At 41.7% G+C, this 22,672-nt stretch overlaps 1 protein-coding gene across 4 annotated transcripts in view; it reads right to left on the bottom strand.

Annotated features, from left to right (window-relative positions):
• Positions 1-22,672, bottom strand: part of ARID5B (AT-rich interaction domain 5B) — a 191,971-nt gene that overhangs the window by 54,246 nt on the left and 115,053 nt on the right. The window contains exons 1-2 of one of the 4 annotated variants that reach the window (XM_060406498.1): positions 1,777-1,834; positions 1,005-1,172 (exon numbers count right to left, since the gene is read on the bottom strand). The exons of 2 other annotated variants lie outside the window; for them this stretch is intronic. In XM_060406498.1, the coding sequence (XP_060262481.1) occupies positions 1,005-1,172; positions 1,777-1,819 (211 nt within the window). In that variant the 5' untranslated portion in view covers positions 1,820-1,834. Of the gene's footprint in view, positions 1-1,004; positions 1,173-1,776; positions 1,835-22,672 lie in introns of those variants that run through there. One more of the 4 variants, XM_042240972.1, reaches the window with a different exon arrangement.

The raw sequence follows: 22,672 nt of genomic DNA, 5'->3' as shown, positions 1-22,672 counted from the left end.
TGGTGGTATATTAAACAAGGTCAGCTTGTTATAACCCAGTGGGGTCGGCTAGGGAGCTCAGCTCCTGGGAGTGAGAGGATGTCACACTGCAGGGAAAAGCAGAAAGATACCCATAGGAATCTCATAGTGAACATGGAGAACGCACGGAAAATGGTTCACTTATTTCCGTGAAAGCTAAAAAGTTTCTAAGACTGTTTAGAGTTGCTCTGTCCAATACGGCAACTACTATCCACATAGGGCTCTTGAGCACCTAAGACATCTAGTCCGAATTGAGATGCGCTGTAAGTATAAAATACACACTAGGTTTCCAAGAATACACAAAAAATATAAAATAGGCCATTACTAACATGTTATACTGATTATATATTAAAATATTTTAGATATACTGCATTATATTAAATGTTATTAAAATTAACTCTACCTGTTTTTTTTTATCCTTTAAAATGTGGTTACTGGGACATTTTAATTCACATATGACTTGCATTATCTTTCTCTTGGGCGATGTTGGTTTAGTCAACAGTTCAATGTTACTCTTATAGATAGGTCCTTACAAATGTGTGTTAAAAAGCAGGCAGAGTAAGATTAACATCTGAAGCTAAACTAATAAGCAAAAAATCATGATTCAAAGTTTCAGTACAATCTAGACTTTTATTCACTGTTTTAGAGGGTAGTCATGCATAGATGTTAGTATCTGAACATTTTGCCAAACCTGAAATGCCTCCTTTGTAAAATTCAAATCTGGTAATCATTGACTCAAAGGAACTAAATGGCTCTGATGAAAATGTTATTTCATTAACTTCCTTAACTAAAAAGCCAAAGCAAATTTTAAGCTTTGACATCAGATTTGGAGAGTGAGAGAGTGGAGGAAGGGGAAGAAAGTGAGAAAAAGAGCTAATTTTTTATTTTCCTTACTATTCTTTCCTGCTGCCAGCATGAGCTAGGCGTAAGGTAAGTCATCTGTAAACTGAATAAGAGAAAATAGATTATGAGTGATTTTGACTCACTGGAAAGTAAAAGCTTCTCCATCACAAACTGTTGAGTAGGTTCATGGTCTGGATGTGTTTTTCTTTTTGGAGTTTCATCTGCCAGTAAGTAGAGAGGCCAGATACAGTCAGGCCCAAAGGCAAGGGCGTGGCCTTCATCGCTCTCCCAAGGTACTTGAAGTCCCACAGCTTCACATGACACAAAGAGAATTCATTGAAGAATGGAGCTCCGATAAGCCCAGAAAAGTGGACAGAACAAAAAGGTTTGAACTCTAGGGGGTAGGAGAGAAGATGCATTCTTTTCCCAATCTTAGCACCCAAAAGACTAGGGGGCATCACCCTGAGAAGAGGGCTGGCCTAGGTCTCATCCTCCCAAATAACTTGTTACAGTTGCTGAATTTAAAGCCTGTCCCCTCCCCCTCCTCCTCTTTTGATCCTGTGGCAGCAGCAACACAGAAACCGACCTAGGGGAGGAACAGGGTTCTCCAAATATAACATGCCAGTCAAAGGGTTACACACCTGCCTGGGTTCTTTCATAGAATTCCCCCACCCCCTTTTTAGGGTTCTCATTATAGAAATAAAAACAGCAACAGTAGCAGTGGAAATAAAGTTAGGAAATATTTTCTTTTCTTAGAAGGCAAGAGTTGACATAGCATTTAAGGCAATGGCATGCAGAGAGATTCAGACTAAAATCTCCACAACATCAACAAAATGTGTAATGACAATTATTCATTCCACCGTCTAATACTTGTAACAATAATTTTTATGGAATTATTTAGCAGGTTCAACTTACATCTAGGGAAGCAGTCTGCACACCTCTGGTATGTCTCTGACATCTAACTGTAGCAGTATTTGTCTTTACCCTCCAAACTCTTTTATAGCACATGGTATACATATTTCAGCATCCAACATTATTAACTCATGACCAACTGTCAGTCGATGGTTATCTAACACGTGGGGTCTCCACACAAGGATTCCTTATTTGGGCAAAAGCTCTTGTCTGGACCAGTCTGTCTATATTTTCCCTCAGAAGAACTTTATTTGGATTATTATGCGCTGTTAGTGGAAACTCGGAGGCTGCATGTGTGGCAACTGGAAGGCGGGGAAATAAATCCTCAGCAAGTTAAAACACTTAGCTGATATTAAAACCATTTCTGGCTTTGTTAGCTGAAAGGAAACTCTCGGTTGCCCTCTTGTGGCCAATCTATGTGATGTGGTGGGAAAACCATAAAAACCCAGAAACTAACTAGTTTAATCAAATTCAGGTAAGAACATTCAGCCTCGACAGAAACAGTCGCAAATCACAACCTTATGTTGTTTTATGCGTGTCAGAATTTACAGTTAGCAGCCCTCCTATGTGGAGAGGGAAGGAGGATGAGGGGAGGGGCTAATATGGAAATTAGAAATCAGTCTTTCTAGAATACAGTGACTTCACTATATTTACAACCATAACTGTTATATATGTGGTAAATTGATTTTTATGAGATTTAGAACCTTAAAAAAAATCAGGCCTACATTTTAAAAGTTTCTTCATAACCAAAAATAGACTGATGTTCCAACTGGCTTGGAATTATAGGAACCAAGGAAAGAAGCCTGAATAATTCCCTAATATGGAAGAAAACCACTTTTTTTCTTTTTAAATGAGGAACAGTTTATTTGTTTCTGACAATGGGCAACATATGGGAACTTGGAATTTACAGAACAAGTACAGGTATAGAACTTATCGTCTAAAAATAAAATTTTATAAAAATCTGAACTCCAAATTTAATCATCAGTTACTCGATTTGGTATTTAATTTTAATTTTTGAAAACACCGTTTAAATAAAAATTCTGCTGTAGGCCTTTCAACAATTTCCTGCCTAACAGGCCCATCCCCAAAAAGCAAACAAACCTGGTATTAAAACAGACTGAGCAGCTTAAGAAAAAGCTGGGGGCAAAGTACATGAGAACACAAACTATTTTTCATCTTATTACCAGTAAACGTACCATTTCCCTCTTTTATGTGTCTTCTCTTCAGATAAAAGCCACTCCTCCAACCAGCATTAACAAAAACGTTCTGTATTTTTAATGTGATTTTAGGGGCAGATTAATCTTAACTTGGCTTTTCCGCTTACACGTGGAAATTCACTGTTGCAACAACAGTTGTTTGGTTTTGTCTTTGAATTTGCAAAGTTCTTAAAGTAATTTTACTACAAAATTAAACAGCTGTGAGTTCTTTAGCAAACATGATGATTCTTGTTCTCCTTTGTACTATTGTGCAAGCTGAAATACCCTTTCTTTCATGTCTTTTTATTCCAAAATGAATTCCCTAGTTAGCCTTGTTTAGCTTTAAAAAATATAATGAAGAAAGGGGGTGGTGTTTGCTGACCTCTGAAATTCATCAGCATTTAAGCATGGTAAGTTTACACAAGGTGCATACTCAAAAGGGCTTTTGTTTCAGTCCCATTATGGAATGAAAAATGATATTCTGCCCCAATATAATGCCAATCCTTGTGTACCACAAAGCTGTCTGCAAATATTTCTGTGGAGCAAGGGATCTTAGGCCTATTTTGCAGATGAGAAAACTGAAACATCAGTTAATGTTGAGAGAGTGAGGCACGAGGACGTTCACAGAGGCTAGAATTAAATTTAGAATTTGACTCTTAGCCCAGGACTCTAACCACGTGAGGGCTCTGACTCTTTGGAATCAACAGAAGAGCAATTTTAAAACATTCTTTTGACGTTATTAACCTCAGCCTCAGGGCTCTGGGAAGTGGGGGCGGGGGGGGGGAGGGGGCAGGGGGGGGGGGGGAGGGGGCAGGGGGGGGGGGGGGGGGGGCAGGGGGAGGGGCGGGGCCTGGAAACAAATGGAGCTGCTAGGTTACAGCCTCCTGTGACACCACTAATGAAGTGGATTATTTGATCCATACCACCATATCTTCCAGGAATATTCAGAAGCTTAGCAATTCCCTTTGCATCTTAAAAAATTAAAACCGAGATTTCAGTGCTAGCGTAGGCAGCCTTCTAAAACATAGACCCAGAGAAGACGTGAAGTGCAGAAAGTGGCCTGCGGGTTTTCTAGTGGATCTGGAACCAAAGATCACCGCTAGGAGCTGTGATGGTGGCAGGATTCTTCATTTGAGTAATTTAAAGAATGATGAAGTTCCAGCGGAAGGTGAACCTCAGACACCATTGAGTCCAAATCCGGATTCTACTTGTCAGGAAAGGGAGGCCCAGGGACTGCAAACTTCCCACAGTCACACAGCTAGCGGCAGAGCACGACAGACACCCATGTCTGCTGGCTGCAAGGGACCAGCAGTGGTGCCTCGGCAGCAGATGGCTTTGCAACGGGCCCCGAATACCTCCTCCTGGGTCTCTCTGCGGGGTGAGCTCTGTCATCCCAAGACCACGTAACTAAAACACACTTTCCAAGGAACTGCAATTAATAAAGTCAAATGGGAGCTGACAAGGACATTCCCGCTGTGTTCGAATGCCAAAACACACAACTGAGAAAGCTCACTTGGAGCATACGACCGTGGGTCCTCTGGCGGGACTTCTGCGCACCACACTCCCAGCTGTTTGCTCAGACCCAAATGGGAGGGACTAAAAGGAAAACGCTCATGAAGCCAGCAGGGCAATACTCGGCATTTGGCGTCAGCGTCTGCCACCTGCTTGCTTTTGCTGGGCTGGGCTGAAAGTAAGCCCAGGGGCCTCCTCATGTGAGGAAAGACTTTGGGAATTCAAGACCTGCGGGAGACATGAACCACTGCCCACCTTGCCTCTGAGCATCCTCATTAGGTTCCAGCAGTAACAAAGGCCCCAGAGGTTCCAGGCTCTTCACGTGGCTCCACACCTGTGTGCCCGAGCTCTGGCAACAATACCCTTCCTTCTTCACCTCTGTCCTTCCTGCCCCAACCTGTACTTGTTCCCCTAGACTTGCATTGGGAATTGCATCCCCTAAAACACTTCCTAATTTTCCACATCTCCCACTGGGGGAGTTTTCCTTTGTCTGTAACTTCTAGATCAAGCATGCTTCTGCCCCAGCACCTGGCACCCTGTACTGAAATCATCTGTGGGTCTCTCTGCCTCACCAGACTAAAGAGATGACATCAGTCTTAGTCACAGCGGCATCATCATAGTAGATGCTCAATAAACATTTACAGAACAGTTGACGATCCTATTTTGAAAGCAGTGTATGGTACTTAGTGAGGGTCTAGTAAATGTTTATTAAATTGCACTGACAGCTGATTCAATGAGAGAAAAGAAATATTTCTGAAGAGGGGAAAGTGGCTGGGCTGTTCACCTTCCTGCCTGTAGCACCTTCCCTTGGTCACAGTGGCCATTAATAAGGGGGGGAAATATGCATTCACATTTTAATTCCCACTGTGTAACTTTGAGACCCAGCTATTGTCAACCACTTAAAAGCTTAACAGAGACTTGCCTTGTCTGTGAAAATCTATAAATCTGACTTGTTTTGCCAAGACCCTCCAAGCCCACAGGATGATGCTGGCTCTACTGGAGAACCTAAACAGGGTGAAAGAGCAACACGGAAGAGAAACAAAGTTCTCTGGGGAAGATGGCACACTGTCTGTTGAGAACTACTTTTTAATAAAACCCCATCCCTGCAAAGCTGCCTTAAAAAAAAAAAAAAAAAAGTGTTCCTGCAGGCCAAAGTCTCGGCAAATCTGTAGAGATCAAATTTAAATTCTAATAAAGATTTTTAACAAAGATCAATAAAATAGGAGATTGATCTGCAGTTAAAAGTTCCCAGTAATGGGATAGCCTAGAAATTTCATAAATAATGCTTTTATCTTGATTGCAAAATAATCCCCTGCCACAAAAACAAGGCAAATCAAGGTAGGAAATTGTTCAGCGGGAATTAAAATGTCACACTTTACACGGAATAAAGTATTGCAATCACCAGGGAAACACACATTGCAAATGTGTTAACACAAAATTACATACATCACTTAATTATATAAGCGCATAGCTCCTTGAGTAACCCATTAGCTAAACATGTCGGGTTGCGGTTGAATATATACATGCAATATTTTTAGCACAAAGGGGATGTAACTATGTCAGGCCTGGCACCATAAAGCCTGAGATGGCAAGTGCTATTAAACTGAGATGCAATCATGTTGAAAAGGAAACATTAACGAACAGCAGACAATTGAGAAGAAAATACAGTGAGCTTGTGTTTTACTACATGTGCTTCCAAAACCTTATATAACTACTCATTGTCTATTTCATCTGGCTTGGGTCCCGGGTTTGTTCTATGTGATACTAATTTTATAATAATAAACTGCTACACCAGTTTTATGAAATCACACACATGCAGAGAGGTTGCAAGATGACATTACATACGATTATCTTTGCCAGCAAAGGACACTGTTTTGAAATTAAACCCAGTCTCATTCAAAATCACTCACTTTGTTTAAAGCATCCCTTAGAGTTGGCTTTCTAAAAAAGGTATACCTTTCACAGAAGGCTGGTGAAGTTGGTAAAACTGTTGCTGGATCCCCAAGTTTCATAAGGAAGTTAAGAAAGCAGAGGCATTGAGAGCAGATAGTTCTTCATAAAATTTACAAACCAAGCAACTGTATGACCCTGGGCAAGTCCATCTCTCTCTGGGGTTGAATTTGCCCATTTATCCAAAAAAAGGATTGAACAGTTATGACTGAGAAAGACTATGAATGAGATAAAATGAGACAACGTGACTAGCACATTATCTGGTATTTAGGAAACAGTAATAAATGGTGGACTTCATTATTATTACTATTACATGCACAGACTCATGAAGTAACACATCACTTCAAGCATTTCAAGAGGCCAGTAGTTCTCTAGTGGGTGTGTTATCGACACAGTAGAAACACTTGAACCCTTGGCATAGAGGTAAGCAGCTTACAGAATGCAAGAAAAAGGAATAAGCACAATGAAAGCCAGAGGATCACTCGACATCTGGTATACCTCAGTGGAGGCTGAATGTTGTCCACTCTGGCTGAGTCTTCCAACACAGAGACAATAACCAGAGGTTGTTAAAAGAGAGGATGTCTTGGTGATAACTGACTCTATATTTGGGGCAAGATTAAATCTCAGGACAAAAAGTGAAGAAAGGAAATTGCCACACAGTGAAGTGTTGCTAAATAGGACCAAAAAAAAATTTTTTTTTAAAGAGAGAAATTGGGAGATTGAGATAGACATACATATACTATTGATACTATGTATCAAATAGATAAGTAATGAGAACCTACTATATAGCTCAGGGAACTCTACTCAATTGTCTGTGGACCTAAATGGGAAAGAAATTCAAGGAAGAGGGGAATATGTGTTTACATGTAACCGATCCACTGTGCTGTATAGCAGAAACTAATACAACATTGTAAAGCAAGTATACTCCAATTAAAAAAAAAATGTTTTAAAAAATAAATAAAAAGACGCTATGCCACACATCTTCATTCTCTAAATTATCATTGAACCCTGATCCCTCCCAGGTCCCCTGAATCCCCTATGTCTTGAAATCACCATACAGAGGCCTCTGCACATTGTAGGAGCTCAATAAATAGACAGATAATTGAATGGAATTAAATATGATAGGCCAAGAAAGCCTACTGTTTATAAGAATCCCAGTATAGACAGATCTATGAGAAGGCTGAACTCCAGATAGAATCCAGGGTTTTTCCTCTGACATTTTCACCAGAACATTCCTATTAATCAAATACCACTTTAAACAAGCCACAGTACGGCAAAAGAGCAAGTTCTATCTAAACAGAAGTTAATGAAAGTCACTTAGAAAATAAAATCGTTTAAGAACAAGTATTTAAGGTCCTGATTTCTTACTGGCCAAACCAAGTCCTGGTTTAGCTTCTAGGAGCTAATATTTGTTGATTCAATAAATACTTGTGGAGTTGCCATCACATGCCTGAAACTGTGCTAGTCCAGCTGGGGATAAAACAGCACAGATCCTCACTTTACGGAGTTCTCATATTCATTAAATCTGAATAAATGTCCTCACTCACCATGCCTCCCTCAGTTCCCTCATCTATATAACATGACAGTTTCATTAAATAAGACTGGTTCATAGACCAAATTTGCCTGGTATCATAGTTTACTTAGTTTGTAGATTTTTTTAAAAAATTTTATTTATCATCAATTGAAAATCGTGAGATTTTTCACATAGAAATTGACATGCCTGGCTCTTCTTAAAGAGTTGAGAGCTCTGACAACTGTGGGCTCTTATTCCCACAAAACAACAAAAGACTGGAGCTGAAAACCAGCTGCTCCTTTAGGCAGAGCATGGGTTTCTACTGCTTCGTGATTTCTCATAAGCCCCACCAACTCTTCTCCCTCTAGGTTCTCTGCTGACACCTCTGGGCACCTGCATTTGCGACCTCTGATACAGAAGATCCGATAGGTTGTTTTTATTTAGAATAACATATGACTATGAGAGCCAATCACTGGTATAAATCAGTAACCTGAAGAGAAGAGGTTAATTCCTGGATTAACCCATGTTCTTTACCTAGTGGTCTCAATCCAAAGGCTGCAAGATTCCAAAATGGGTTACCCAGAGGAGGTGTTACAATCTTCTTCTTAAGTGTTTTCCAAAACCCCATTATCTACACATCCACACGGGATTAGGCAGGAGGCAGCCGGCCTGAAGGCAGAGAAGTGGATCAAGCTATACTTAGAGGTTCCTCCTGTATCTTCCACATTCCCTCTTTGCATGTGATCAGTATGAACAGGATATTTCAGTGGGTCTCTAAGTATGCCAAACCATATCTTGTTACTCTTAAGGGATGTCTAGCCTGATTCCTGGGGGATCTGCTTTGAACCTGGTATCAGAAACCTGGTCATTTCAGCTGCAACAAACTGTTTTTGCTCTTCATTCATTTTTAGACCCTCTGCGCTCCAAAAATGCTTCTTGATGGTTGCTAGGCAACTTTTGTTGAATACATGCAAGAGGCATTAATCGTGTGAACATTTTTGAAAACACGGGGGGGCGGGGGGGAATTGTTTAAAACTGAGGACACTGCCATAACCTAAAATAAAACATTTCCTCCTCAGGCTGCTGTCCAGAATAGGGACACTGCAGGCTGTTGGCTTCTGTAAGTCTGGAGGTAAAAAGATCCATCAAAATTGGTATATATAGAATGGATAAACAACAAGGTCATAGTGTATAGCACAGGGAACTATATTCAATATCCTGTGATAAACCATAATAGAAAAGAATATTTATATATATACACACACATACAGATATATGTACAACTGAGTCACTTTGCTGTGCAACAGTTAAGACAATATTGTAATTCAATTATACTTTAATAAAAAATAAATTAAAAAAGGGAGATTCACCAAAAATTACCCATCCATACTTCTCCGTCTCTTCCATCATCCATCATCAACCTCCAACTCACACATATATATATATAGCTTCATCTCATAACAAAGTCTCACTCATAGGATAATTGGGACCTGTCTTATTACATATTTTCTGCTTTTCCTGTTGTGTGGTTCCTCACTGATTACATTTTTCCTGACATGGGTATTTCATACTTGCATGTCCTCAGGGCAGGACAACTTGTGACTCTTCGATTATTACATCTAGCTTTAGAACCCACTGAACTTATCATAGAGCCATCATCTCTTTCTCTGACCCAAATGGAAACAGCAAGAACTCTTCTATTTTCCACATCAAAGACTAAGCTTTCTGCTGATGCCAAATGCTTTATGTTTCTTACCAGTAAACGTAGATTTCACTTCATACTGTTTTCCTCCCTCTTTTATTAATTTTGACATTCCAACGTCATGATCAAGCTACAGAGATGCAGATGTGTATAAACTGAGTCAAATGTCTCAGCTAAACAAGGGGAGAACTTGTGGTAAGGTGATCTCTTTCTTTTGTTGGATATTAAATGGAGAAAAATACTTTTCTATCAGGATGCAGTTCTAAGGGCAAACTAAGCTAATTACATACTCTTTCCACTATATGGTTCACACAGGCAACGAGTTTCATCCTCTGCCAAGTGGAGACAATGATTCAGGGCTCAGATGAGTGCCTGGCATATAGTGAACAGCATATGAGCATCATCACCATCCTTCTCATCATTATTTTTGGGTTTTATGCCCTACAATTGTCTTCCCACTATTTTTTGGTCAAGTGTGCTCCTGTTGGTTGTTGGTTGATTCCAAGGAAAGATTGTCTTCCCTATGAAATCAGTTTAGAAAAACGTTGAGGACGACAAACTTAAAAAGAAAAAAAGAGAGGCTGTTATAAGAGATAAAAAAAGAAAAGTGTTGAATAAATACATCCGATTCTAAACTTTCCAGTTGACTTGGAAAGCCACCAAGATAAAGGAGGACATGGCACACCTGGAACTGAGAGTGGTCCGTGCTGTTGCACACAAGCGCTGGGCAGCAGTGGAGGGGGCAGGACAAAAATGGAGGCGAGAACACGTTAGCTCTGGAACAGTCTGGACAGATGGATCCTAGGTCTCTCTGGGTACTGTCCCACCACCACCACCCTGGTAGCAGACGGAGGCTATCGGGTCTCTCTGGGCTGAGGTGAGCACTGACAGATCCTGCAGGCCACTAACAAGTGTCTTATGCCTGGTGCTGTGCTGAGAACACTGCAAGCAGCTCTTCACACAGTCCTCACGAAGAGCTGGCCCTCTGGATCCGAGTGCTTCTGCATCCTCAGATCCAACAGCCACGGATCAAAACATCCATATTAAAAAAAAAACACTTCAGAAGGTTCCCAAAAGTGAAACGTGAATTTTCCACCTGCCAGCAACTGTTTACTTAATATTTACCTTGTGTTTACAAAACGTTTACCTTGTGTTTACAAATATTTACATATCATTAACATCATATTAGGCATTAAAAGCAATCTAAAGATGACATTTCTAATTTAAAAAAATAGATGGACAACAAGCAAGAAAGGTTGACTGTTGAGCACAGGGAACTAGAGTCAATATCTTGTAATAACCTATAATGGAAAATAATCTGAAAAATAAGATATGATATATGTATAACTGAATCACTTTGCTGTGCACCTGAAACACTGAAGTCAACTACGCCTCAATAAAAAATACATATAAATATTTTCAAAAGCTATATATATATGTATGTATAACTGAGTCACTTTGCTGTACAGCAGAAACCATCAACATTGTAAGTCAACTATGAGTAAAAGTAGCTCAGTTGTGTTCGACTGTGACCCCCATGGACTGTAGCCTACCAGGCTCCTCTGTCCATGGAATTTTCTAGGCAAGAGTACCGAAGTGGGTAGCCATTCCCTTTTCCAGGGGATCTTCTCAACCCAGGGATCAAACTCAGGTTCTCCTGCATTGCAGGAGGATTCTTTACCATCTAAGCCACCAGAGAAGCCCAAAGTCAACTGTATTTCAATAAAATTAAAAATGAAAAAGTAATCTAGAGATGACTAAGATGGATGAGAGGTGCTAAGGTTATACGGAAACAATACATTTATGTAAGGAACTCGAGGATCCTCCGATTTTGTTATCAGAGAGAACCCTGGAAACAATCCCCTGAGGGTACCAAGAGATGACTATAATATCCCCTTGAGGTGTGTAGCATCATTACTATCAATTTAAAAATGAGAAAACTGAGCCTTAGAAAGGTTAAGTAATTTCCCAGGAGCACAAAAGGTGGTGAGTAACCGTGAGGGGAGACTGAGACCCCGACGCTCATGTGTCTTCACACCATGCTATCTGCTTCATAGAGCAGCCTACTCAAAGACCCTACTGAGGAATAGATTTTTGTTTCCTGAGATGTGGGGCAAAGAGGAGAGAGACTGTAGAGCAGAACACAGTGGCAACTGGCACACAGTTCGCAGGCGATTGCTCGCTCAGTACTCTAAACTAGTGATACTCTGCTTATGCAAGTCCTTCCAGCTAAGAGAGAAACAAGCCCGAGCTCGTTCATCCTCTCCGTGTCCCTCACATCATTAAAGAAAGCTCTTCTCAAGCCTAGTTAAGGTAAATATAAAAACAGAATTAAGAACTGTTTTCAAAAACATTTCTTGGGCACCAATTAGCCTTACAAGGGTCACCAAAGAATCATGAGACAAGATTCTTGCTTTCCAGGGAAGCAGAATTGAGTTGGTTTGCTGCTAGTCAGAACTGAAATATCTTTTCAACATTATGCTGGTTTCCTAGGATATGTAGGCTATATACTAGGTACATGGGTTCCCAAGACATTCCTTGGCCCTACTCTCACAAGGCTGAGGTTCTAACATGGAGAATAGAGGGACAGGGTAAAGTGGGTGGGCAGATGTTATCAATAAGCAAGAGGACAAGCTCTGAGAATACCACAGGAGTGCTGAAATCATGGAAACATCAGAGAAGACTGTTCTTAGGAAGTGGTGTTTAAGCTGAGATCTGCAAGACAAAACAGGCTGGCCAGTCTGAAGGGTGAGAAAATGACACGGTTTCTTTTCCAGGAAGGACATATGCCGAGGTTTAGAATCAAGGGATAGGAAAGCAAGGTCAAGAAACTGAAAACAGTCCCATATTGCCCAGCTGGACAGAGCATAAGGGGAGGGACCGATATCCTCTTCCCTGTCTCCCTGAGACCAACGCATCACCATGCCAAATACCTTCTACACTGTAGATCTTCACAAGCCACAGAGATGGATCTGAAGAGGTTGGTGCAGGACTTGTGACGGGAAGGGGCTTGATGGACAGGCAGGACAGGAGAGACGGAGGAAGCGAGGAGACACAGACCCTGTTTCCTTCCCTGCTCTTTCAGTTTGTATTATGGGCACAGTGGGAGATGAAGCTGGCTGCCCGCCCTGCCAAGAGCCTCCTTACCCGACTTCCTGTATCCAAGTCTACATTTCTAGGTGTCATCCTCGGTGATAAAAGGCTCACAATTACTCCTCTCATTCCCCACTAGCCATGTTCAGCTCCTTATGCAGGCTGATGATGCCTGTTTTAATATGTGATTCTTCATTTATTCATTTCCAGCTAGCAAACAATTTTTAATTAGCCTGCTCTTTATTAAAGACATGGAGCAGGTTATTAACGAGGTGCATCTTTGGGTCTTTAAAAAGAGTGAAAAAGACATAGTCAATCTGCGTGTCATGTTTAGGGGTTTAACTGGTATTAGTCAACATCTTTAGAACAAATCTCATCAAGTTCCATTTTTAAGCCCTGACTCAACTGACAATCCCACAAGGCAGAAGGGAAGAGTGGGATTAATATATTAGTCACTTGTAAAACTTGCCAGTCCCTTAATTATATTAGTTGCAGTAAAATATTCCGAGGACTAAATGAAATTAAAAAAATAATACATATTTTCCTCTCTTCTATTGAATCTGGGAAGGATTCACTTGGTTCTATCACAGCACTTACAGCACTATACTTTAAGTGTCTACTGAATCCGAGGGAGCACCCAGGAACATGTGTGTACCTCAAAGGCCAGCACTATATTGCGTTCCTTGCTTTTCTAGTCCCATATCCTTACACAGGGCTACACACAATGACAAAGCTGGTTATCGACACGTGTTGGTTGGCCATATGGATAAATGAACAAACCACCTGCTCTCCCCACAAGTATCTGCTAGCACATTTCTCAGGAAAGAGGAAAAGAACCATGTGAGCTCCCCCTGAGATGTAGGGGAAGGCCTCTCAGTCACACCACTGGGCAGTCCTGCCTTGGCTACTTGTTCTGTGTGGTTCTGTTTCTTGCAACAGGGATTGGGTAAACTACCCACCGCGACTCTGCCTTCAGTTCAGTTCAGTTCAGTCGCTCAGTCGTGTCCGACTCTTTGCGACCCCATGAATTGCAGCACGCCAGGCCTCCCTGTCCATCACCATCTCCTGGAGTTCACTCAGACTCACGTCCATCCAGTCGGTGATGCCATCCAGCCATCTCATCCTCGGTCGTCCCCTTCTCCTCCTACCCCCAATCCCTCCACATCAGAGTCTTTTCCAATGAGTCAACTCTTCGCATGAGGTGGCCAAAGTACTGGAGTTTCAGCTTTAGCATCATTCCTTCCAAAGAAATCCCAGGGCTGATCTCCTTCAGAATGGACTGGTTGGATCTCCCGGCGGGTCCAAGGGACTCTCAAGAGTCTTCTCCATCACCACACTTCAAAAGCATCAATTCTTCGGCACTCAGCCTTCGTCACAGTCCAACTCTCACATCCATACATGACCACTGGGAAAATCATAGCCTTGACTAGACGGACCTTAGTTGGCAAAGTAATGTCTCTGCTTTTGAATGTGCTATCTAGGTTGGTCATAACTTTCCTTCCAAGGAGTAAGCGTCTTTTAATTTCATGGCTGCAGTCACCATCTGCAGTGATTTTGGAGCCCCCAAAAAATAAAGTCTGACACTGTTTCTACTGTTTCCCCATCTATTTGCCATGAAGTGATGGGACCAGATGCCATGATCTTAGTTTTCTGAATGTTGAGCTTTAAGCCAACTTTTTCGCTCCCCTCTTTCACTTTCATCAAGAGGCTTTTTAGCTCCTCTTCACTTTCTGCCATAAGGGTGGTATTATCTGCATAATCATGATGCTGTAATCACTAATCTAGAGCCAGACATCTTGGAATGTGAAGTCAAGTGGGCCTTAGAAAGCATCACTATGAACAAAGCTAGTGGAGGTGATGGAATTCCAGTTCAGCTGTTTCAAATCCTGAAAGATGATGCTGTGACAGTGCTGCACTCAATATGTCAGCAAATTTGGAAAACTCAGCAGTGGCCACAGGACTGGAAAAGGTCAGTTTTCATTCCAATCCCAAAGAAAGGCAATGCCAAAGAATGCTCAAACTACCGCACAATTGCACTCATCTCACATGCTAGTAAAGTAATGCTCAAAATTCTCCAAGCCAGGCTTCAGCAATACGTGAACCGTGAACTCCCTGATGTTCAAGCTGGTTTTAGAAAAGGCGGAAGAACCAGAGATCAAATTGCCAACATCCGCTGGATCATGGAAAAAGCAAGAGCGTTCCAGAAAAACATCTATTTCTGCTTTATTGATTATGCCAAAGCCTTTGACTGTGTGGATCACAATAAACTGTGGAAAATTCTGAGAGAGATGGGAATAACAGACCACCTAACCTGCCTCTTGAGAAATCTGTATGCAGGTCAGGAAGCAACAGTTAGAACTGGACATGGAACAACAGACTGGTTCCAAATAGGAAAAGGAGTACATCAAGGCTGTATATTGTCACCCTGCTTATTTAACTTCTATGCAGAGTACATCATGAGAAAACGCTGGACTCTGCCTTCACTTATGGAAAAGCCATTTGGAATCTGGTCCCAACCGAAGGAGAGGAAAAGGAGAGAAATGAATGCTATCACCGCCTTCTTAGAAAGCTACCCTTCTTGAACTTACTCATATTTCTCCATTATCCATTCTGAGGCACAAGTTAGAATTTACAAGACCCGGGTCTTTGGTGTATTTTCACCAGATACAAATACCTCTTGAACATCCACAGAATGAAAGGCATTCTGGAATACATTTATCAAAATATCAGAAATTCTTCCAACTTGCCAAAGTTAAAAATGCAGATTTAGGAGAATGCAGATTTAGGAGAATGACATTCTAACATGTATACTATCATGTAAGAATTGAATCGCCAGTCTATGTCTGACGCAGGGTGCAGCATGCTTGGGGCTGGTGCATGGGGATGACCCAGAGAGATGTTATGGGGAGGGAGGTGGGAGGGGGGTTCATGTTTGGGAACGCATGTAAGAATTAAAGATTTTAAAATTTAAAAAATAAAAAACTAAAAAGAAAAAAATAAAAAAAAAATAAAATAGTGAAAAAAAAATGTTAAAAAAAAAAAAAAAAGCAGATATGCTTTTCCTTTGCTTCAGTCCCACTGTTCCTAAGTCAGCCTACTTTGGAATGACCTGCTTGATTATACATATAAAACTTAAAAAATTTATATAAATATAGGCACCACTATGTGGTCCTAAGTTAGTTCTGCCTATACTTCTCAACATGCAGTGACTTGATCAAGAGTGATGTGTATTTAGCATGTTTTTCTAATTATACCTGTTGTAACATCGAGCATCTATTGCCGGAAGTTCGCAAGCAAACACAGGTCATCTAGCTAATTTCAAGGCAACACACGCCAACTGTGGAGACAGTATCAAGACCACAACGTAAGCAAAAATGCCCAAGCTTGTTACAGAGAAATTTATAACGAGTAAAGGCAGACAGACCAATACAGATTACCTTTCCAAAAAGCCTTAGAAATGTGCCCAGATCTTCCCCACTCCAAAATCTTTCAAGATGCCCTAGTCATTCCGCTCAAAATAATGTCTCCGAATTCTATGGCCAAGATAAAGAAGTTCCTTTACTGTGAGATTTATTGCGGCAAAAAAACATGGCACAAATGAATCACAAAGATGTAAGATAAGAACTGTGTGGAAAACACTGTGATAGATGACATGTCTCATCAAATATGATTTTATGTGATCGGTTACTGTATTGCCCTGTTTAACTGATTTATATACACTTTAGGAGGCTTTTTACTGTTCAGAATGTAATTATATACTTTATAATTGAGTACATAATTGATTAATTGCAATGTTTATGGTCATTTCAATTAGAAGCTGGTTATCAGGCTCATGGTCAGAAACCTACCTTCCCAACACTGTTTCTACAAATAAATGAATTATACTTAACCTGTGAGACTCTGCTTACAGCACTTTTCCAATATGGCACTTGTATGTAATAACCAAGAAGGTATCTTTTCTTGGGATATCTGTTCCTAGGTATCTTCGGTACAGGGTCATTTGTAATATTTTTAAAGTTCTCTCCAGACAATTTCAGAACAAAAAAAGAATATCAACATAGATGATAGTTTGGATCAGTGGAAATTCATTCAGTATGTACCCATAATTTTTTTTTTTGCATTTTCGGCAATTCTGTAGCTTTTGTGCTCTTTAAGAAGAACAATAAGAAGTTAATCTCTCTCTTTAAAGAAAAAAAAAAATCAGAAAACATAATTTTCTCAAATCTCCTTCAAAGGAATTTCTTTTCTAGCTTCTTATCTGTTCAAAGCTGCTTAAGATATGGTAGTCAATATCAATCAGGAAACATTTGACCCAAAGAGATAAAGTCCGGAGGTATGATCGTTTGATGAATGGTTTGCCCTTATCAGCTTGTAATTGCTATTATAAACTCAACAGAAAGGTTCCCTTCCACTCTCTGCTCTGAAATAAGCCTCAAAGAAAAAGGAGTGGTGGTGTCACCAGGAAACCTTAGGCGCTGAGCATGTGCGGCAGCCACTGGCTGCCACAGGTGTTGTGTTAGTCAAAATAAAGTCTCTGAAGGGCCACATTTTATAGCCAATGACGTGTTTTCACACACATTATTTCTTTTAATCTAGACAGCAATCTCTGGTGTTTGTAGCTCTTATCATGGCCTAGAATTCTCTTGTGTGGGTGCATGTGTGTGATTTTGTATGTATTTGCTTACCATTCACATCCTTAGATTCTAGTCCTCAGAAGGGCAAGGGACTTACGTCTGTTTAATTCAATTCATTAAGTTTGGCTCCAGATCTAATGCAGTAATATATATTAAGTTCTCTGTAAATAAATTTGTTGAATTGATGAATGGCAACCTCCACCAAAAGAACAGTGAGTGGACGAAGACACTCTGTGTTGAAGGTGGTTATCTCCCTCGTTTTATTTTGGCCATGCTGCAGAGCTTGTAGGATCTTAGTTCCCCGACCAGGGGTTGAACCCACACCCCCTGCAGTGGAGGTCTGGTGTCCTGATCACTAGGCCATCAAGGAATTCCCTATCCTGCTCATTTTAAAGCTGAGGAAATTGAGGCTTGAACATGAAGCTGCTTATACGGAGGGGGCAGACACTTAAATCACATCTGTGTGGAAGTTGCTGAGGATGCTAAGAAGTCTCTTATCTTTATCCAAGACACAAAAGAGGTGAAACAGGTATACCACCAACTCCATCTCTGTGATCTTGATCATGACTACTATTACTCTTATTTTAAAACTATCATATCAGAAGCACAGTTCTAAACATTTCCCATACATTATCTTGTCCAATCCTTAGGACAACTATGGGAAACTATCATTGTTGAATACAGGATGAGAAAACTCAGTAAGGTTGACTAACCTAACAAACAACAAAATGAACAAGAAAACAGACCAAGAATTAAACCTGGGGGTAAATTTCTTAAATATCTATTATCTCACCTACAGGTGAGTACACAAAGAAGTGGCGGCCTCTTTTTTAAGGGCCACGAGAAACATCCCATCGCTAGAACACAAGAGTAGCAGCAGTGGCTGAACCAGGAACTAGTTTATTCCTGATTTTTGCGTTAACACACTCCACAAGTTCTAATAATGCAGTTCCTGCATTTGTGATAATGGGCTCATATTATTTCCCTTCATCCACTTAGAGGACTCCTGGAGGGACAAAGAGAATCACGTGTACCAGTTAAATGCTACTGTGACAATTCAGACTGGAGAAGAAAATGGCAACCCACTCCAGTATTCTTGCCTGGAGAATCCCATGGACAGAGGAGCCTGGCAGACTACTGTCCATGGGGTCACAAAGAGTCAAACACGTCCGACTGACTAACACTGTCACAATTCAGAAGGGAAGTGGGGCACTGGTGTGAACAATTACCCATAAAGTTCTCATAATCTCCTACCAAAGGTCTCCTCTCTCTGAGATTAGTGTCTTTATATTCTGTAGACTATTTCACTCAAAACTCCACCAGCCCCAGTAGGTTCTAAATGCCAGGCGCTCTGACTGCCTTCCTGTAGGGGTGAGATATAAAGTCTCATCAGGTTAAAAGCTACCGTAAACACAAATGTGCCAAACGGTGAGAACATACCTTCTCTGTCCTCTTCTAGTATTTTCATTCCTCTGGTATAAAAATGTGCCTCAAAATGTGGCAATGACCTGCCTATGTTTGTATAAATATGTTATTTGGTCAAGTTGGTATGAAGAGGACTCTATGCATGTTTACACGGAACTCTGAAGACAGCAATACTTCTAGGGCTAGTCAATTTTATATTCTGAATGATGGCTAAAGGAGCTACCATGGGGAAGAGATCTGTCACTTAGGGAGCGAAGAAACCATGGACAATCTAAACTCCTGAGTATTTAATAAGTATTGATACTTTCAGATATTTGACTGCCTGCTAACCCACTACTTCAATGACCATGTAAGAGCTGTCCATTATAAGGAGCATGAGCTGGTCAACATCGGTGGACAAAAATTCTCAAAACAGTCTTCTCTGAGTCATCCACCAATGTGCGGTTCTACTATACCTACTCGGTACTTGCCCCAGTGTGTTGAAAGTCCAGGCAGGAGAGAGAGTTAAACACAGAGGCATGTCTCTTTGGCTTGTTAACCATTGATCTAGAGACCTCATTGAAATGCTTAAGAAAATGGATGGTAATTTAATGACTGGTTCAATGGGCTTGGGTACTTTTCTCAGCGATCAAATTTAACCTTGTACTCCAGTGGCAGGAGATCTCTGTGGATTGTTCACATTGAGGTTTCTTTTGTGGGGGGTGGGGTGGTGGGGTGGCAGGTTGTTTAAATTTTGAGTTAATTTCCTTGCCAGAAGGTTTATTCCCAGCTCCTTTGTATCATTTCAGTTCATTATAAGATCCAGGGCATATTTACCCAAAGAAAACACATTGATTTTACTACTCCTCTTGTTCAGTTCAGTCGCTCAGTTCTTTCCGACTCTTGCGACCCCATGAATCACAGCACACCAGGCCTCCCTATCCATCACCAACTCCTGGAGTTCACTCACACTCATGTCCATCGAGTCGGTGATGCCATCCAGCCATCTCATCCTCTGTCATCCCCTTCTCTTCCTGCCCCCAATCCCTCCCAGCACCAGGGTCTTTTCCAATGAGTCAGCTCTTCTCATGAGGTGGCCAAAGTATTGGAGTTTCAGCTTCAGCATCAGTCCTTCCAAAGAACACCCAGGACTGATCTCCTTTAGGATGGACTGGTTGGATCTCCTTGCAGTCCAAGGGACTCTCAAGAGTCTTCTCCATCACCACAGTTCAAAGGCATCAATTCTTCAGTGCTCAGCTTTCGTCACAGTCCAACTCTCACATCCATACATGACCACTGGGAAAACCATAGCCTTGACTAGACGGACCTTAGTTGGCAAAGTAATGTCTCTGCTTTTCAATATGCTATCTAGGTTGGTCTAGGTTTCCTTCCAAGGAGTAAGCGTCTTTTAATTTCATGGCTACAGTCACCATCTGCAGTGATTTTGGAGCCCAAAAAAATAAAGTCTGACACTGTTTCTACTGTTTCCCCATCTATTTGCCATGAAGTGATGGGACCAGATGCCATGATCTTCGTTTTCTGAATGTTGCGCTTTAAGCCAACTTTTTCACTCTCCTCTTTCACTTTCATCAAGAGGCTTTTTAGCTCCTCTTCACTTTCTGCCATAAGGGTGGTGTCATCTGCATATCTGAGTGCTCTTGAGTAGTCTCCAATTTTGAGACCATAGAGGCTAAACCTTTGCCACCAGGTACTTCAGCCAACTAGCTGAGCTCATAGCCCTGACTCGAGCTTTAGAGCTGGGAAAAGGAAAGAGAGTAGCCATTTACAGTGACTCCAAGTCTGCCTTTCTGGTGCTACATGCACATGCTGCTATTTGGAAAGAAAGAGGCCACTTGACCACCCGAGGGTCCCCAATCAAATGTGGTGATCAAATCCTTAGGCTCTTGGAGGCAGTCCATCTGCCCCCTGAGGTTTCAGTCTCCCACTGTAAACGACACCAAAAAGGGAGTATGGAAGTGGCACAAGGGAACCAAGCAGCTGATCAGGCAGCTAAAAGAACACCATTGAACAATGACCTAATGGGGTTGCCACCTTAGTTCCACAGACTAATTTGCCAGAAACTCCTTCATATACTGAAGGTGAGACTTTTAAAGCTAAGAGCGAGAGCTTTCAAGATCATATGGGGTGCTTCCAAGAGGAGGGACTCCTTTTTCTGCCTGGGAACCTCCAAAGGAAGTTGGTTAATTCCTTACATGCCACCACTCATTTAAGGGAAAAGGCCCTACAAAGATTACTAGAAAGGTCCTTCAGAGGAACAGGCTTCCAAATGACTATAAGGTAAGTGGTCTCCTCTTGTCCCAACTGCCAATTAAAGAACCCCCAAGGAGCTCAAAGACCCCAGCTGGCCCAGCCTGTCCAAGGACGTGGGACCTACCCAGCAGAGGACTGGCAAATGGACTTCACCCAGATGCCAGTTTCTGAAGGGTATAAATACCTATTAATCATGATAGATACATTCAGAGAATGGATTGAAGGCTTCCCCACCCGGAATGGGAAGGCTGAGGCTGTGGCTGCTGCTGCTAAGTCACTTCAGTCGTGTCTGACTCTGTGCGACCCCATAGATGGCAGCCCACCAGGCTCCGCCATCCCTGGGATTCTCCAGGTAAGAACCCTGGAGTGGGTTGCCATTTCCTCCAATGTATGAAAGTGAAAAGTGAAAGTGAAATCACTCAGTAAGTGTCCAACTCTTTGTGACCCCATGGACTGCAGCCTACCAGGCTCCTCCATCCATGGGATTTTCCAGGCAAGAGTACTGGAGTGGGTTGCCATTGCCTTCTCCAGGAAGGCTAAGGGGTTGGTTAAAAATCTGCTCTATGAAATCATTCCGAGATTTGGTCTGCCCAGGTCATTACAAAATGACAATGGGACATCACTTACTTCTAAGGGGTCGCTAAAGCATTGGGCATTACTTATCATCTCCATTGTGCCTGGAGACCTCAGTCTTCAGATAAAGTAGAAAGAGCCAACGAATTCTTAAAATCAGTGATAAAAAAGATAACCCAGGAGACCTCCCTGGGATGGAAGGAAGCTTTACCAATAGCTCTCCTCTGCACCTTTATTGCCCCTAAGGGAGAGGTTGGTCTCAGTCCTTATGAGATGCTATATGGAAGACCTTCTGTTTATGTCAATGACCTCTTCCTAGGTCCAGAGGCTCAGACCCTCCAGTCTTACACCATGGCCACTGGGCAATTCCAACAGGATATACACTTGTGGGTTGTCAACCAGGACCCAAAAGATTCTTGCACCATGGCCACTGGGCAATTCCAACAGGATATACACTTGTGGGTTGTCAACCAGGACCCAAAAGATTCTAAAGAGTCACCACTATATATTCCAGGGACTCAAGTCCTAATTAAAGTCTGGAAAGATGGGTCCCCAAAGGCTTGACTCCAGCCCACATGGAAGGGCCCCTACCCTGTAATACTTTCTACCCCCACAGCAGACAAGGTACCAGGACACAACTCTTGGATTCCCTACTCACTGGTCAAACCATGGAAGAAAACAGAAGAGGACACTCAATACACCTGTGAGCCCCTGGGAGATCTCAGATACGTATTCAGGACTACAAATCAGTGCCATTCTAATGAACACCCCCAAAATCTGGTTTCTGGGGATAAGATTTCTCAGGACAGCTCTAAAGAGCCAACACAGCTTGGCAGGGGTTGTACTCCAAAACAGACGATAGATCTCCTGATCCCTGACCAAGGAGGGACTTGAGCCATCTTGAATGAGATGTGTTGTTTCTGGGTAAATACCTCTAGCTAAGTTAAAGAAAGTTTCACAGTCCTCAAGAAAAACATTCAGACCATACATGACGTCAAAGAAAGAGCTGGAGAATTCTTGGGGTGGCTACAGTCCCTCTTTGGGGGATCCT

Source organism: Ovis aries, chromosome 25 (genome assembly GCF_016772045.2).
Source record: "Ovis aries strain OAR_USU_Benz2616 breed Rambouillet chromosome 25, ARS-UI_Ramb_v3.0, whole genome shotgun sequence".
Lineage (NCBI taxonomy): Eukaryota > Metazoa > Chordata > Mammalia > Artiodactyla > Bovidae > Ovis > Ovis aries.
This window is presented reverse-complemented; position numbering and strand designations above follow the sequence as displayed.